The 14,938-nt window shown below is 41.2% G+C and overlaps 1 protein-coding gene across 1 annotated transcript; it reads right to left on the bottom strand.

Moving 5' to 3' along the window:
* Nucleotides 1-12,366: 12,366 nt before the first annotated feature.
* On the bottom strand, nt 12,367-13,303 carry TAS2R60 (taste 2 receptor member 60). Its single transcript, XM_053447906.1, is given in 6 exon segments — nt 12,367-12,638; nt 12,641-12,685; nt 12,688-12,846; nt 12,849-12,878; nt 12,881-13,093; nt 13,096-13,303. Coding segments are annotated over 6 exon segments (927 nt in total).
* Between the last annotated feature and the right edge of the window lie 1,635 nt (nt 13,304-14,938).

The following is a 14,938-nucleotide window of genomic DNA, read 5'->3' as shown; positions in this document are numbered from 1 at the left end:
CAACATCTGGGGTAGAACATTCCAAGCAAAGAGGTCACAAATGCACAGGCTCTGAGGAAGGTTTATGCAGGGCTTATTTAAGGAACACCAGGGACGCCAAAGTGACCAGAGCAGTATGAGAGGGGGGCAGAATAGCAGAGGCGACTATCATACCAAACAAACTCATAAAGGGCATTCTAACTCATTACGAACACTTAGGCTTTTTCTTGAGGTTGAAAAGGAAATGGAGAATTTTGAAAGAAACGTGATGTGACGTGACTTCTATTTTTAAAGGATCCTGCTAGCTGCCATGCTGAATACAGATGAAAGGCAAATTGAGAGTAGAAGTTGTGAAACCAGTTAGGAGGCCGAGGCAGCAATCCAAGCAAGACGTGATCGTGGCTTGCACTAGAGCAGAGGCTGTAGAGGTGGCGATAAATGGTGGAATCACAGATTCATTTCGAAAGCTGTCAACAAGTCTAACCCTGATTTTTTCAAACCCTTGTGTCAGAGGCCAACTTTCAACAGATTGGAGTCAAGGAGGAGCTGCTTTGCTACCTATGAAATCCCAACCCAGAAGCAGTTGATCTAAACATCGATTGAGCACCCGGTCAAATAGTGTGACATCAGGGTTGCTGAGTGATTGTGCGTGAAATGTAAGAAGCTTTGTCCAGAGCAACTGGAAGAATGGAGTTGCCATCCGCTGAAACAGGGCGGGGGGGAAGTGGTGAGAGCAGCATGTTGAAGTAGAAAAATATCAGGAGCTCAGCTTTGGATACTGTAAGTTTGAAATGCCTATTAGACATCCATGTGGATGTCTCAAGAAGGAACATACAATGTGGATCAGAGATACAGTCTGAAGAGCAGACCACTTAGACCAAGCTCTCTGGAAGCAGAGCCTGCAGGGGGTTCTTATGCCAGTGATTTTTCAAGGACTGCTTTCCGGAGAAACCTGTAGGGAATTAAGAAACACAAGATAGGGCAGGAGACAAAACTAGACCAAAAAATACCAAGTGATTTGGGGATTAATCTAGACTTGGTTTGATATTATGGGGAGATCTGGAGTGTAAACTACGAGAAATATAGATCCCTAAATTCTGTCAAACCTTTTTATCAATAGAGGCAACTCTTCCTCCCTTAACTGAGGAAGTCAGTCACCCCTTTCTTGCAGAGGCCACAATGGACTCCCCTCTAGTAGCTTCCTTGCAAGGCAATGCTGATCCTACTAATGATCCCCCCCTCCCCTCACTGCTTCCAGACCTATAACCAGACTCAAGGCCCAGCAGGCCCAGCAGGGTAAGACACAAATTGTGACCAGTGAGAAGGTGTGATGCACCCCAAAGTCCTAGGGAGCATCGCTGGATCAAAGGGTGCATGCACTTGTAAATCTGACAGATATTGCCAAATTGCCTGCCATAGAAATTGTACTAATCTATACTACCACCAACAATGTAGACAGAACATATTTCCCCAATAACCTGGTAAAAAAGTGGTTTCAATGTTCAGGAGTTTTCCCAAATAGAGAGCCAAAAAATGGTTATCTCAGCTGGTTTTGATCTGTATTTCTTATTATGAATGAGACTATCTTTCCTGTGTTTAAGAAACATCTGTGTTTCTCCTTTTCTGTGAATTACATATTCATAGTATTTGCCTGTTCTCTTCTTTTTTTTTGGGGGGGGGGGGGTTGTTGATCTTTTCCCCATCATTTCTAAGAGCTCTTTGTGTTTTAGAGATTAAACTTCCATTATGAATGCAGATATTTTCCCAGCTTGTTGTATTTTTGGTAAATTTCTTATAGACTTTTACCATGGAGAATTTAAAAAATTTTAAATCAATCAGTTTAAAATATTTTCCACACCCCAAGGTTTTAGTATATGTGCTGCCGAAGTGAGCACTGCATACCCACCCCAAGGTTTTAAAAAAAAAAAAAAAACCCTCATCTTCCCATTTTTTTTCTAGTAGTTGTATTGTTTCATTTTTAACATTAAAACATTTGATCCAGGGGCGCCTGGGTGGCACAGTCGGTTAAGCGTCCGACTTCAGCCAGGTCACGATCTTGCGGTCCGTGAGTTCGAGCCCCGCGTCGGGCTCTGGGCTGATGGCTCAGAGGCTGGAGCCTGTTTCCGATTCTGTGTCTCCCTCTCTCTCTGCCCCTCCCCTGTTCATGCTCTGTCTCTCTCTGTCCCAAAAATAAATAAACGTTGAAAAAAAAATTTAAAAAAAAAAAAAACATTTGATCCATTTGGACTTCATCCTGGTATATGGCTTGAGGTATGGCAACACCTTAATTTTTTTCAGATGGCTAGCCTGTTATCTCAGTATCAGTTACTGAGTAATCCATTTTCTTCTGATCTATTACTTTTATTTGTACTCTAATTCCTATATTGTATGTATTTGTTTTCTAGACTACTTATTCTACTGGGATATAGCCACAAACACTTACATTTCAAGGTTCATGCTGTAGTTCAGTGAATGATAGATAGAGCTTGTCTATCATCATTGTTTTCTTTTTTGGCTTCTTCCAACTTCCATAATAACCTTTGAATGTGTTAATCTTATTTTTATAGGTTTAAAAAGAGGCAGTAAGTTGGCATTTTTATAGGTCTAACATCAAATTAAGAAATTAACTTAAGAGTAACTGACATCTTTATGGTGTGGAGTCTTCTTATTTAAGAATATGGTATTATATTCCTTTGATTCATGTCTGCTTCCATGGTTTCCTGAGTGTTTCAAAGCTTCCTTCATGTAGATCTTATACATTTCTTTAAAAGTTATCTCTGGGTGGCTCAGTCAGTTAAGTGTTCAACTCTTCACTTCAACTCCGGTCATGATCTCACAGTTTGCGGAGTTCAGGCCCCATGTCAGGCTCCGTGCTGACAGTACAGAGCCTGCTTGGGATTCTCTCTTCCCCTCTCTCTCTGCCCCCCCTCACCATGCGGATGCTCATGCATGCACTCTTGCTCTCTCTCTCTCTCTCTCTCAAAATGAACAAATAAACTTCTGGGGCACCTGGGGGGCTCAGTCGGTTAAGCATCCAGCTTTGGCTCAGGTCATGATATCATGGTTCATGAGTTCGAGCCCCACACTGGGCTCTGTGCTGACAGCTCCGAGCCTGGAGCCTGCTTGGCATTCTGTGTCTCCTCTCTCTCCCTCTTCTCCATTAGAGAGCTCTCTCTCTCTCTCTTTCTATCTCTCTCTCAAAACTAAATATACATTAAAAAAAATTAATGAATAAATAAACTTTAAAAAAATGTAAATATAAAACTTATTTCGGGGTGCCTGGGTGGCTCAGTCGGCTGAGCGTCGACTTCAGCTCAGGTCATGATCTCACAGCTTGTGGATTCGAGCCCCACATCAGGCTCTGTGCTGACAGCTCAGAGCCTGGAACCTGTTTCAGATTCTGTGTCTCCCTCTCTCTGCCCCTAACCCACTCGCATTCTGTCTCTGTCTCTCTCAAAAATAAAGAAACATTAAAAAAAATTTTTTTTAACTTATCTCTGGGCATTTTGTCTCTTTGTGATTATTGCAAATAGAATCTTTTCTTTCATTCTGTCCCCTCATTGGTGACTATTTGTGTATATGAGAAAATATTAATATCTATATATTTATTTTGTACCCCACTACCTTACAAATTTTTATTGTTCTATAGTTTTTATATTCATTATTTGGATTTTTAAATTATACACACACAAATTTTTACATCCCATTTCTAATGTCTATAACTAATGTATTTCTCTTGATAGATTATCACCCTTCAAATGTAAACGGTGGTGGTAGTATTCATTCTTTTAATGTTCTTGAGTTTTGTAAGAATGTTACATTCATTAAATATGATGAAGCTTAATTTGTATTTTACCTCTTTTTGTTTGTTTTTTTTTGTTTTCCATTTTTACAGAGAGAGAGAGCATGCACAAACAAGTGAGGGGGGGAGGAGGGAGGGAGGGGGGGGGAGGGAAGGGAGGGAGAGAGGGAGGGAGGGAGGGAGGGAGGGAGGGAGGGAGAGAGAGAGGGAGAGAGAGAGAGAGAGAGATGATCCTATGATCCTGGGATCATGACCTGAGCTGAAATCAAGGGTCGAACACTCAACGGACTGAGCCACCCAGGCACCCCTATATTTTACCTCTTAACATCAAAGACTTATCCTGGTATCCCATTTGATCATATTAGGTATCAATTCCTTTTGTTTGCATTTACTTGACATATTATTCTTCATTCATTTTCAAACTTCCACTTTTTTTATGGATCTTAGAAATATAAGGGTGCCTAAGTGGCTCAGACAGTTGAGCATCCAACTCTTGATTTCAGACCAAGTCATGATCTCCCAGTTTGTGAAATTGGGCCCCGGGTTGGGCTCTTCGCTGACAGCACAGAGCCTGCTTGGGATTCTCTCTTTCTCTTTGCCCCTCCCTCTCCTCTAAAAATAAAGGATAAAACTTAAAAAAAAAAAAAGAAAAAAGTACCAAAGCCTTAAAAAAAAAAAAAAATACAAAGCTGTGTTTTGCTTTTTGAGCTGATCTGAAGGCCATTCTAAGTGTAAAGCCCATTTTTATTTAATTGCATATCCAACATGTTTCATCTTAATTCTGGCACATTATTTTATTGTTCTGTGTTTTGTTTATAAAAGTTTACAGGGAGGGGATGATTATTATATTTGCATTTGTTGTATGTTTCCTCATTTTTGTTTGTGGTTCTATTTTTTTTCCAGTGTTTTATTTATTTTTGAGACAGGGAGAGCGCAAGCAGAGTAGCAGCAGAGAGGGAGGACCCGAAGCAGGCTCTGCGCTATCAGCATTCAGAGCCCAATGTGGGGTTCGTGAGACCGTGACCTGAGCCAAAGTCAGGCACTTAACCAACTGACCTGCCCTGGTGCCCCTGCTGGTTCTATTAATTGTAAGGAAAGTATATATATTTTTTGTTCCAGTACTTACCTTTATAATTTATATGGTTCTCTTAGTCCTCTGTTTCTTTTGACCACATCTATTGGTGACCACTTATGAGTAATAACAAACGAATAATTAACTAGGTTACAGAAGTCTGTGACTTCTGTCTTTCTGGCCCTCTCTCTTCTGCAGATGCTCTGGTATACCGTCATCTGTTCACTCTGATGAAGTCAGATGCTCTACAGAGAGGGTTACGTGGCAAGGAAGTGAAGGCCTCCAGCCAACAGCTTGGAAGGACCTGATGCTTTGGTCCAACAACCCATGAGAAACCGAATCCTGCAGCAACGACACAGGTTTGCTGGGAAGTAGCTCCTAACCAGATGAGCCTGAAGATGACTGCAGCCTGTGACAGCTGAGACATGCCTGGCTTCCTGGTCCACAAAAGTTATGAGGTTATAATAAAGGGTTTTTTAAGCCATTAAGTGTCAGGATAATTTGTTATGCAGGAACAGATAACTAACACATCCATACTAAGGGTCTTTTGCATTTCAAGGTGTGTCTTTTCTTCAGAAAGTGTATTTTTGCTGGAATATTATTTCTGCCCTTGCTGGGCCTTCTTACTTTCCTTCATGCTTCTTCTTTTCACTTTCTTTCTTGACTCTACCTGATCTCACCTGTGACTGGTAGTGATTTCACACAATTTGAAATCTGTGGATTATCTGTCTTTCATCTTCACTGAAAATGGGAGTTTTCAGAGTCTTCTTTCAATTGTCTTGTTTCTTCTAGGTGGTTTCCAGAGAAAGAAATGGAAAGCCACTGATTTATGCAGCTGTATTTATATTAGTGGCTTTTGTTGTTTTAATTTGCATTTTCATGATGCAAGTGCTGATAAGCTGCTTTTCACATGTATATGTGACAATCTGTATGATCTATGTCTAATCATTTAACCACAATTCTATCACTTTGCTTTTATTTTTCTTACTGATTTGTAAAAGCTCTTTTGTATATTAGAGATACTGGCTTTTATCTTTTAAGAATGTGTGTAAACATTTTCTGGAAATCTGTCACTTGTCCTTTAAAACTGAAAGCACTTCAGTGATCCCTACATTTACAGAATCTTTTCATAAAAAATTTTAAGTTGTTCTGCAGTCAAATTTACCAACGACTTTCATTACGACTTGATATTTCAAGAGTTACTAACAAGAAGGCCTAAGAAAACAGCTTTTCTGGATTGTGAAAGCTGAAGGTAATGTACATATTCTACAATCCCATCCAAAAAGGTGGGGAAGAAAACAGTCAACATGTCTGCAGATTTTAAAGGCAGTATCTCATGAAATAAAATACAGGAAAAATTGAATTATCAAAAAAATTATCCAACTGTAGTACCAATATACTACAACATGATGAAATGACCGTTTTTTCCCTCATCAATTTAAGATACCTTATCATATATAATTTTCCATGTAACTATTATCTGGACTATGTGTTGATGCATTTATCTATCCCTGCATCAATACCACACCATCTTTTTTTTTTTTTTTTTTTTCTGGCAGCTTCCTTTCTTTTTTTTTTTTTTTTTTTTTTTGGATTTATTTTTTTTTTTATTTTTTTATGAAATTTATTGACAACTTGGTTTCCATACAACACCCAGTGCTCATCCCAAAAGGTGCCCTCCTCAGTACCCATCTCCCACCCTCCCCTCCCTCCCACCCTCCCCTCCCTCCCACCCTCCATCAACCCTCAGTTCTCGGTTTTTAACAGTCTCTTATGCTTTGGCTCTCTCCCACTCTAACCTCTTTTTTTTTTTTTTTTCCTTCCCCTCCCCCATGGGTTCCTGGTAAGTTTCTCAGGATCCACATAAGAGTGAAACCATATGGTATCTGTCTTTCTCTGTATGGCTTATTTCACTTAGCATCACACTCTCCAGTTCCATCCACGTTGCTACAAAAGGCCATATTTCATTTTTTCTCATTGCCACGTAATATTCCATTGTGTATATAAACCACAGTTTCTTTATCCATTCATCAGTTGATGGACATTTAGGCTCTTTCCATAATTTGGCTATTGTTGAGAGTGCTGCTATGAACATTGGGGTACAAGTGGCCCTATGCATCAGTACTCCTGTATCCCTTGGATAAATTCCTAGCAGTGCTATTGCTGGGTCATAGGGTAGGTCTATTTTTAATTTTCTGAGGAACCTCCACACTGCTTTCCAGAGCGGCTGCACCAATTTGCATTCCCACCAACAGTGCAAGAGGGTTCCCGTTTCTCCACATCCTCTCCAGCATCTATAGTCTCCTGATTTGTTCATTTTGGCCACTCTGACTGGCGAATACCACACCATCTTAAAGGCTATAGCACTGAGGTATTCTGGTTCCATCATTCACTAGCCACAAGACCTCAGTAAACTTCTTTAAACCTCAGTTTCTACTTTGCAGTGTTGTTTTCAGAATTAAATATATAAAGGACAGAAGTAAATAAATCTTCTAGCCCCATGCCTCACATAAAAATAGGCATTCATAACAAAAAACCATAAAATACCTAGGAAAAAACCTAACCAAAGAAGTGAAAACTCTATACACTGAAAACTATAGAAAGCTTATGAAAGAAACTGAAGAAGACACACACAAAAAAGGAAAACTATTCCATGCTCCTGGATTGGAAGAACAAATTTTTTTTAAGAGTTTATTTTTAAAAAAAACGTTTATTTTTTTTAATGTTTATTTTTATTTTTGAGAGAGAGAGACAGAGTGTAAGGCATTGTTAAAATGCTGATGCTACCCAAAGCAATCTACATATTCAGCGCGATGCCTATCAAAGTAACACCAGCATTCTTCACAGAGCTAGAACAAATCATCCTAAAATTTGTATGGAACCAGAAAAGACCCTGAATAGCCAAAACAATCTTGACAAAGAAAACCAAAGCAAGAGGCATCACAGTCCCGGACTTCAAGCTATACTACAGGGCTATAATCATCAAGACAGTATGGTACTGCCACAAAAACAGACTCAGATCAATGGAACAGAATAGAGAACCCAGAAATGGACCCACAAACGTATGGCCAACTAATCTTTAACAAAGCAGGAAAGAATAACCAATGGAATAAGGACAGTCTCTTCAGCAAATGGTGCTAGGAAAACTGGACAGCGACATGCAGAAGAATGAACCTGGACCACTTTCTTACACCACACACACACACACACACACACACACACACACACACACACAGAAAAAAAAAAAAAACAACTCAAAATGGATGAAAGACTTAAAGCCATCAAAATCCTGAAGGAGAAAGCAGACAAAAACCTCTTTGACCTCGGCCACAGCAACTTCCTACTCAACATGTCTCTGGAGGCAAGGGAAACAAAGGCAAAAATGAACTACTGGGACCGCATCAAAATAAAAAGCTTCTGTACAGCAGAGGAAACAACCAGCAAAACTAAAAGGCAACCGATGGAATGGGAGATTATATTTGCAAATGACATACCAGATAAATGGTTACTATCCAAAATCTATAAAGAACTTATCAAACTCAACACCCAAAAAACAAATAATCCATAAGAAATGGGCCAAAGACATGAACATTTTCCAAAGAAGACATCCAGATGGATAACAGACACATGAAAAAATGCTCAACATCACTCATCATCAGGGAAATACAAATCAAAACCACGATGAGATACCACCTCACACCTGTCAGGATAGCTAACATCAACAACTCAGGCAACAACAGATGTTGGCGAGGATGCGGAGAAAGAGGATCTCTTTTGCATTGCTGGTGGGAATGCAAGCTGGTGCAGCCACTCTGGAAAACAGTATGGAGGTTCCTCAGAAAATTAAAAATAGAACTACCCTAAGACCCAGCAATTGCACTATTAGATATTTATCCTAGGGATACAGGTGTGCTGTTTCAAAGGGGCACATGCACCCCAAGGATTATAGCAGTGCTATTGACCATAGCCAAAGTATGGAAAGAGCCCCAATGTCCCTCGATGGATGAATGGATAAAGAAGATGTGGTATATATACACAATGGAGTATTACTTGGCAATCAAACAGAATGAAATCTTGCCATTTGCAACTATGTGGATGGAACTGGAGGGTATTATGCTAAGTGAAATCAGTCAGAGAAAGAAAAATATAATATGATTTCACTCATATGAGGAATTTAAGATATAGAACAGACGAACATAAGGGAAGGGAAGCAAAAATAACATAAAAACAGGGAGGGAGACAAAACATAAGAGACTCTTAAATATAGAGAACAAACAGAAGGTTGCTGGAGGGGTTGTGGGAGGGGGAATGGGCTAAATGGGTAATGGGCAGTAAGGAATCTACTCCAGAAATCATTGTTGCACTATATGCTAACTAACTTGGATGTAAATCAAAAAATAAGTTAATTAATAAAATAAATAGGCATTCATAAATGATTGCTATTAATATCAGCATAATGCAGGATGAAATTAGACTACAGGCAAAAGTTAATGATAATAATAAGATAACTATGCATTTTAAAAATACAACAAACTGCTACTCTTTTAATGTTTCCCTGTGTGTTCAAGCTCCAGGGGAACTAGTCCCCGTGGGGAGATCAGTCAGATTCTGGTAGATGTTCTGTTCTCCTAGCTAACATGTGAAAAGAGGAAGGAACAAAGATTAGCTTATACAAGGCGCTCTGGAAAGAGACACTGGGTCAGTAACAAAGACAAGTGGCACTTCACTGAGATTCCCATAGGAAGGCGCTAAGCTAGTCATTCACAGTTGCTTAGCAACATGTAAATGTACAAGAAAGAAGCAAAGTAAAGGCATCACAAAATCAGGCATATCTTACTCTCACACTTATTCATTTATTATTTCTACACTGTGCATTGGTCAAAGAGAAACAGAATATAAGGCTGACCTCTAAAAATAAGATGGCCAGATAGTGAAGGAAATACAGCTCAAACATCAGTATTAAAATGTAGTAGGTAGCCCAGAGATAAATGTACAGACAAAAATCCATGTGCTTAGGGCTGGGTCCAGGTGCAAGAGAATTATTCCGTTCAGTGTATCAAGTATTTATAAGTGCTTCAAGGAACACATAGAAAAGTGTAAGGCAGCCATGCTTTCAAAAACTTTAAAACATACTGGGGAGACAGGGCGCCCGGGTGGCTCAGTCAGTTAAGTGGCCGATTTCAGCTCAGGTAATGATCTCAAGGTTCATGAATTCGAGCCCTATGTCGGGCTCAGAGCCTGAAGCCTGCTTCAGATTCTGTGTCTCCCTCTCTCTCTCTGCCCCTCCCCAGCTCGCTCGCTTTCTCTCTCAAAACAAAATAAACATTAAAAAGTAATTTTTAATATAATAGGGAGTATAAAATATGAATGCAGATCATACCACCACAGAATAGAATTCATGTCACAACTGAGTAATATGTCCTCAAAGGTCAGAGAGATCAAAACCTGGGAGGTAGTAAACCAGAAAAGCTTCCCGGAAGAGAAGTCATTGGAATTAACCTTTAAAGGTTAAATAGGGGGAAAAAATTAAATAGGATTTTCACAGGTAGATGTGGGGATAAGAGATCACCTTTCAGTACATCAGGGAGGGAACTCCAGGTATGTTGGAAACAATGAAAATCCAGATTTTGCTACAAAACAGAATTCTCATAGAATCGATACAAAGGAAGACAAAATTATTGCCGTATTGTGGAGGTCCATGAATGCCAGGTTTGGGGACCCTTGCTTCATGTCTAGGCACTGAGAGGCGGTGAGTGTGGGTGGAAATGGTTAATTATGCCTTCAAGAGATGAATCTGGTAATGGTAGTTTTGACTGGGATGGGGGGAAGGGAGAGTGTAATGGACCAAGAGGCGAAGAGGAAATTTTAGCAGCGCAGGTGAGAGAGGAGGACAGTCTAATCAATAATAGAATCCATGGGAATGGGAAGGAAGGGACAGATAATAGAGACTTTGCAGAAGCAGCAACTGAAGATAAGTTGCTGATTAGACTCAAGGGCTCAGCAGAGATGGGGAGTGAAAATTATCTCAGAGGTGGTAAGCCTGGTATACTGGACATAAATAATAGAAAAAATAGATCCAGCTGAGCAGTAGAGGGGGCTGGTGGGGGTGGGGAAGGAAGAAGAAGAGGAGAGAAAGGACATCCACTGTGGACTTGCTAAGTTTGAAATGTTCATGGTACAATCAGGTGGTTAAGGGTCCAATTTCAGCTCATGTCATGATCTCATGGTTCATGAGTTCAAGCCCTGTGTCAGGTTCTGTGCTGAGCTTGGAACCTGTTTGGGATTCATTCATTCATATTCTCTCTCTCTCTCTCTCTCTCTCTCTCTCTCTCTCTCTCTCAAAATAAATAAACCTTAAAAATCAAATAAAGCCAATAGAGGGAAGGCTAGGGACCTTACTTTAAATGGTTCAAGAGGTAACTGAGCTTAAGGAAGGTTTAAAAAGATCTATGGAAGGCAGAAAAGCAGCCTGCATTCTTCACCAAACCAAACCCAAGTCTTTTCTTCTTAAATCTTGTCATATAGCTATAGATGAACCTTCCCAAGTCAAAAATTTCAGAAGGTCCCAATATCAGCATAAACAAAAGTCACATCTGGGTTCGTGGACCTTAACATTTATGAAACAGACTAACAGAATAAGCCACTGTGGAGAACATAAGCAATATATAAAGCATGACCCCCTAACTTTCACAGGGATCTCCAAAGGTCGTCTGCAAACATACAAATCCTAGATAACACATACTGCCAAACACAGGCACAACCAGACCCACGCTCTGTGAAGAGAGTTCAGACATGAGAAACTCTTGCACAGAAGGAGGAAGACTTCACTGCAGTAGATGGCTGGAAAACAGTTAAGTGATGAAAGAAAAGAAAGAAAGGAAAAGGAAAAGGGAAAGGGAAAGGGAAAGGAAAAGGGAAAGGAAAAGGAAAAGGAAAAGGAAAAGGAAAAGGAAAAGAAAGGAAAGGAAAGAAAGAAAAGAAAAAAGAAAAGAAAAGAAAAAAGAAAAGAGGGAGGGAGGAAGAAAAGGAAAGAAAAAAGACAAGGAAAGAAGAGAAAAGAAAAGAAAAGAAAAGAAAAGAAAAGAAAAGAAAAGAAAAGGTGGTTTACAGCATGAAGCCAGAGGAAAACTGAGGTTCCAAATATCTTCTCCAGTCTGAGTCAACAGATAAAAATTGAATGATGCATCAGGATCCTCACATCCAGTCTCCAGAAGGATAATTTTACCCTCCAAGAGACCGATCACAGGGAAAGTAAAAGTTTCCTGACTCTAGCCACATCAAGCCCCACAGGGAACACAGCTGCCTTGGCCACAGACTTGCTGGGTTGTACATCAGTGACGCTACCCCATTATCTCAGGACCTTCGATCCCACCTTGAAATCCTATTCCGTAGAAGTCATTCTCCTCGTTAAACGTAGCAGAGAGGAAAGGAACATTAAAAGTGGCAAAGGGATTTAAAGAAGCCATGTCCCATTGCACCATGCCCTCTGCCTTAGTGTCTCTGAGGTTTTTCATCAGTCGCAACTCACGATGCCCAGCACCCTGCACAGCAGCCCCTCTCCACCACACCTCTCGGCCAGGGGTTGCTCAAGTGCAGTGATGGGGACTGCTGAGCACAGATAAATCCCTGCCTGCCACACCCAGTAGCTAGGGTCCCAAAATGGAAAAACACCTGCAGCACTGAGCACCGGTGACAGAAAACAGGAGGTGGAGAGGACGGATAAGGACATGAGAACCAGGAGAACCTGGTTGTGCGCCTGGGCACTGGGCTCACAAAAGCCACAATGGACAGGCAGACCTTCTTAGTGTGTCTTTCCAGAGACATGACCAAACCATGCCAAAAAGGAAGACGACGGTAACGACTGTCCAGCTAACAAGTTTTAAATAGAAGAAGAAGAATTTCTCATATGGTCTTACGGTATTCTCAATGGCATTCCCAGATTGCAACCTTCTCCTTACAAAGTACTGTTACAAGCTCTGGTTGCCTATGAAAATAAGATGGTGCTCAAGTTGGAGAGCCCTACAGCATCCATGCAACCAACCCAGACACCTTCTATTTTAGCCAGAGGAAGATGGGGAGGGTGAATGTTGCAATTTTCATGCAATGGAAGACACTGAGCTAGGTAGGTGGAGAACCATAAGATGGCCAGTCCCGCCAGAAGGCTAGGAACTGCAGTACAAGGTTGGATGGGAAGGCCTCTGGATACAGGAAAATATAAATGGTCTTCCTCATCACACCCACTGCAGACAGAGGCAAGAGGCCCCCAGGCTGACTAATAACTTATCACAAGGGAACAGTGTTCTCTGTAGCAACCACTCCACGTCCAGAGCTGCAGTGATGAAGCCATTGCTCACTGCTGCCACAAGGCACAAAAATAATAAAACGACAGCCAAGATGATGGCTCTCTTATCAGTCACTGGAGATCCTGGAATCATGTCATCTCCATTCATCTCTCCTGTGCACTAGATGGGTCCCAAGACTTCGGGGTCTATTCCTGTTGGGTGGTTCTGGAAGCTCCTACATCATGTTTACCCTTCTAGCTGCCCCCAAGTGTAGAGGACACAGGTTATCTCCTGAGGGTAAAGAGGTTTCTTCTTCTCAAAACAGATGCAAATATTGCTAAGGCTCAGTGTCAAAAGTCCCCCTGCCTGCCCCTGAACTTGCCTGCCCCTCCTCTACCCACTCCCTGCCCATGTCACCACTGGCATGAACACTATATCAGGCAGGCACTTGCATTTAGCATCCCTTACACAGAAAGTTCTACTTCTCTAAGCTAACACCTAACGACCATCAGAGCTCACATCCATCAACTGGCTGTTCATTCCAGGCATTTTTCTAAATTTTTTCCATCGTGCTAGTTCCCACTGTGACCCTATGAAGTAGGTGCTTTTGGAATACCCTCCCGACAGACCAAAAAATGAGCTAAACCTCTACCAAAAGAGGTCCAAGTCCTAGAACTTGTGGTGAACATCAGCATCAAAAAGAACAAAGGAGACAATTATATACTATCAGGCAGGTGACTTTTTTGTTACGACATTTTATAATGTGACCTTTAAAGTGGCATTTCATGAGAGAACCCCTACCAGGATAGCAATGAAACCAATGAGATGTGGCAGAAAGAATCCTGGATAAGGCACCAAGGCAGGAACTGGTCCAAGCCCCCCCACCCCAACATGAGTTACTGAGTATGGTGTTAACCCCTCTGAGCCTCAATTTCACCATCTGTAAGATGCAAAAAGTGTCATCTATTCTTTTTTTTGTTGTTTTTTTTTTAATTTTTTTTAACGTTTATTTATTTTTGAGACAGAGAGAGACAGAGCATGAACAGGGGAGGAGCAGAGAGAGAGGGAGACACCGAATCTGAAACAGGCTCCAGGCTCTGAGCTGTCAGCACAGAGCCCGACGTGGGGCTCGAACTCATGGACCGTGAGATCATGACCTGAGCCGAAGTCGGACGCCCAACCGACTGAGCCACCCAGGCGCCCCTTTTTTGTTTTTTTTTAAAGTAAAGCTCTACACCCAACATGGGGCTCAAACACATGACCCCAAGATCAAGAGTTGCACGCTCTTCCAACTGAGCCAGCCAGGCGCCCCACGTATCATCTGTTCTTTTTTTTTTTTTTTTTTAATGTTTTTATTCATTTTTGAGAGACAGAGAAAGACAGAGAATGAGTGGGGGAGGGCAGAGACAGAGGGAGACACAGAATCCAAAGCAGGCTCTATGCTCTGAGCTGTCAGCACAGAGCCTGACACGGGGCTCAAACCCACAAACCGCAAGATCGTGACCTGAGCCAAAGTTGGACGCTTAACCGACTGAACCACCCAGGAGCCAGAAGTATCATCTGTTCTAACTCAAGATTGAACAAGAATCTATGACTAGAATCTCAGTTTTTAGAGTGAAAGAAAACATAAAAATAATTTTATACAAGAAAGAAATGAGGCCTCAAAGTATAGATTAAGAGTCTCAGCTAAGGTCATAGTTACATGGAGGAAAGACAGAGACCCAAGCTGATTCTAAGACCAGAGATCTCTGCCACAGTTAGAACACATTCTTGACTCTGGTCTCCTTCATCCCCAGCTGAAGT

The sequence above is a fragment of the Prionailurus viverrinus genome, chromosome A2 (genome assembly GCF_022837055.1).
Source record: "Prionailurus viverrinus isolate Anna chromosome A2, UM_Priviv_1.0, whole genome shotgun sequence".
NCBI lineage: Eukaryota > Metazoa > Chordata > Mammalia > Carnivora > Felidae > Prionailurus > Prionailurus viverrinus.
This window is presented reverse-complemented; position numbering and strand designations above follow the sequence as displayed.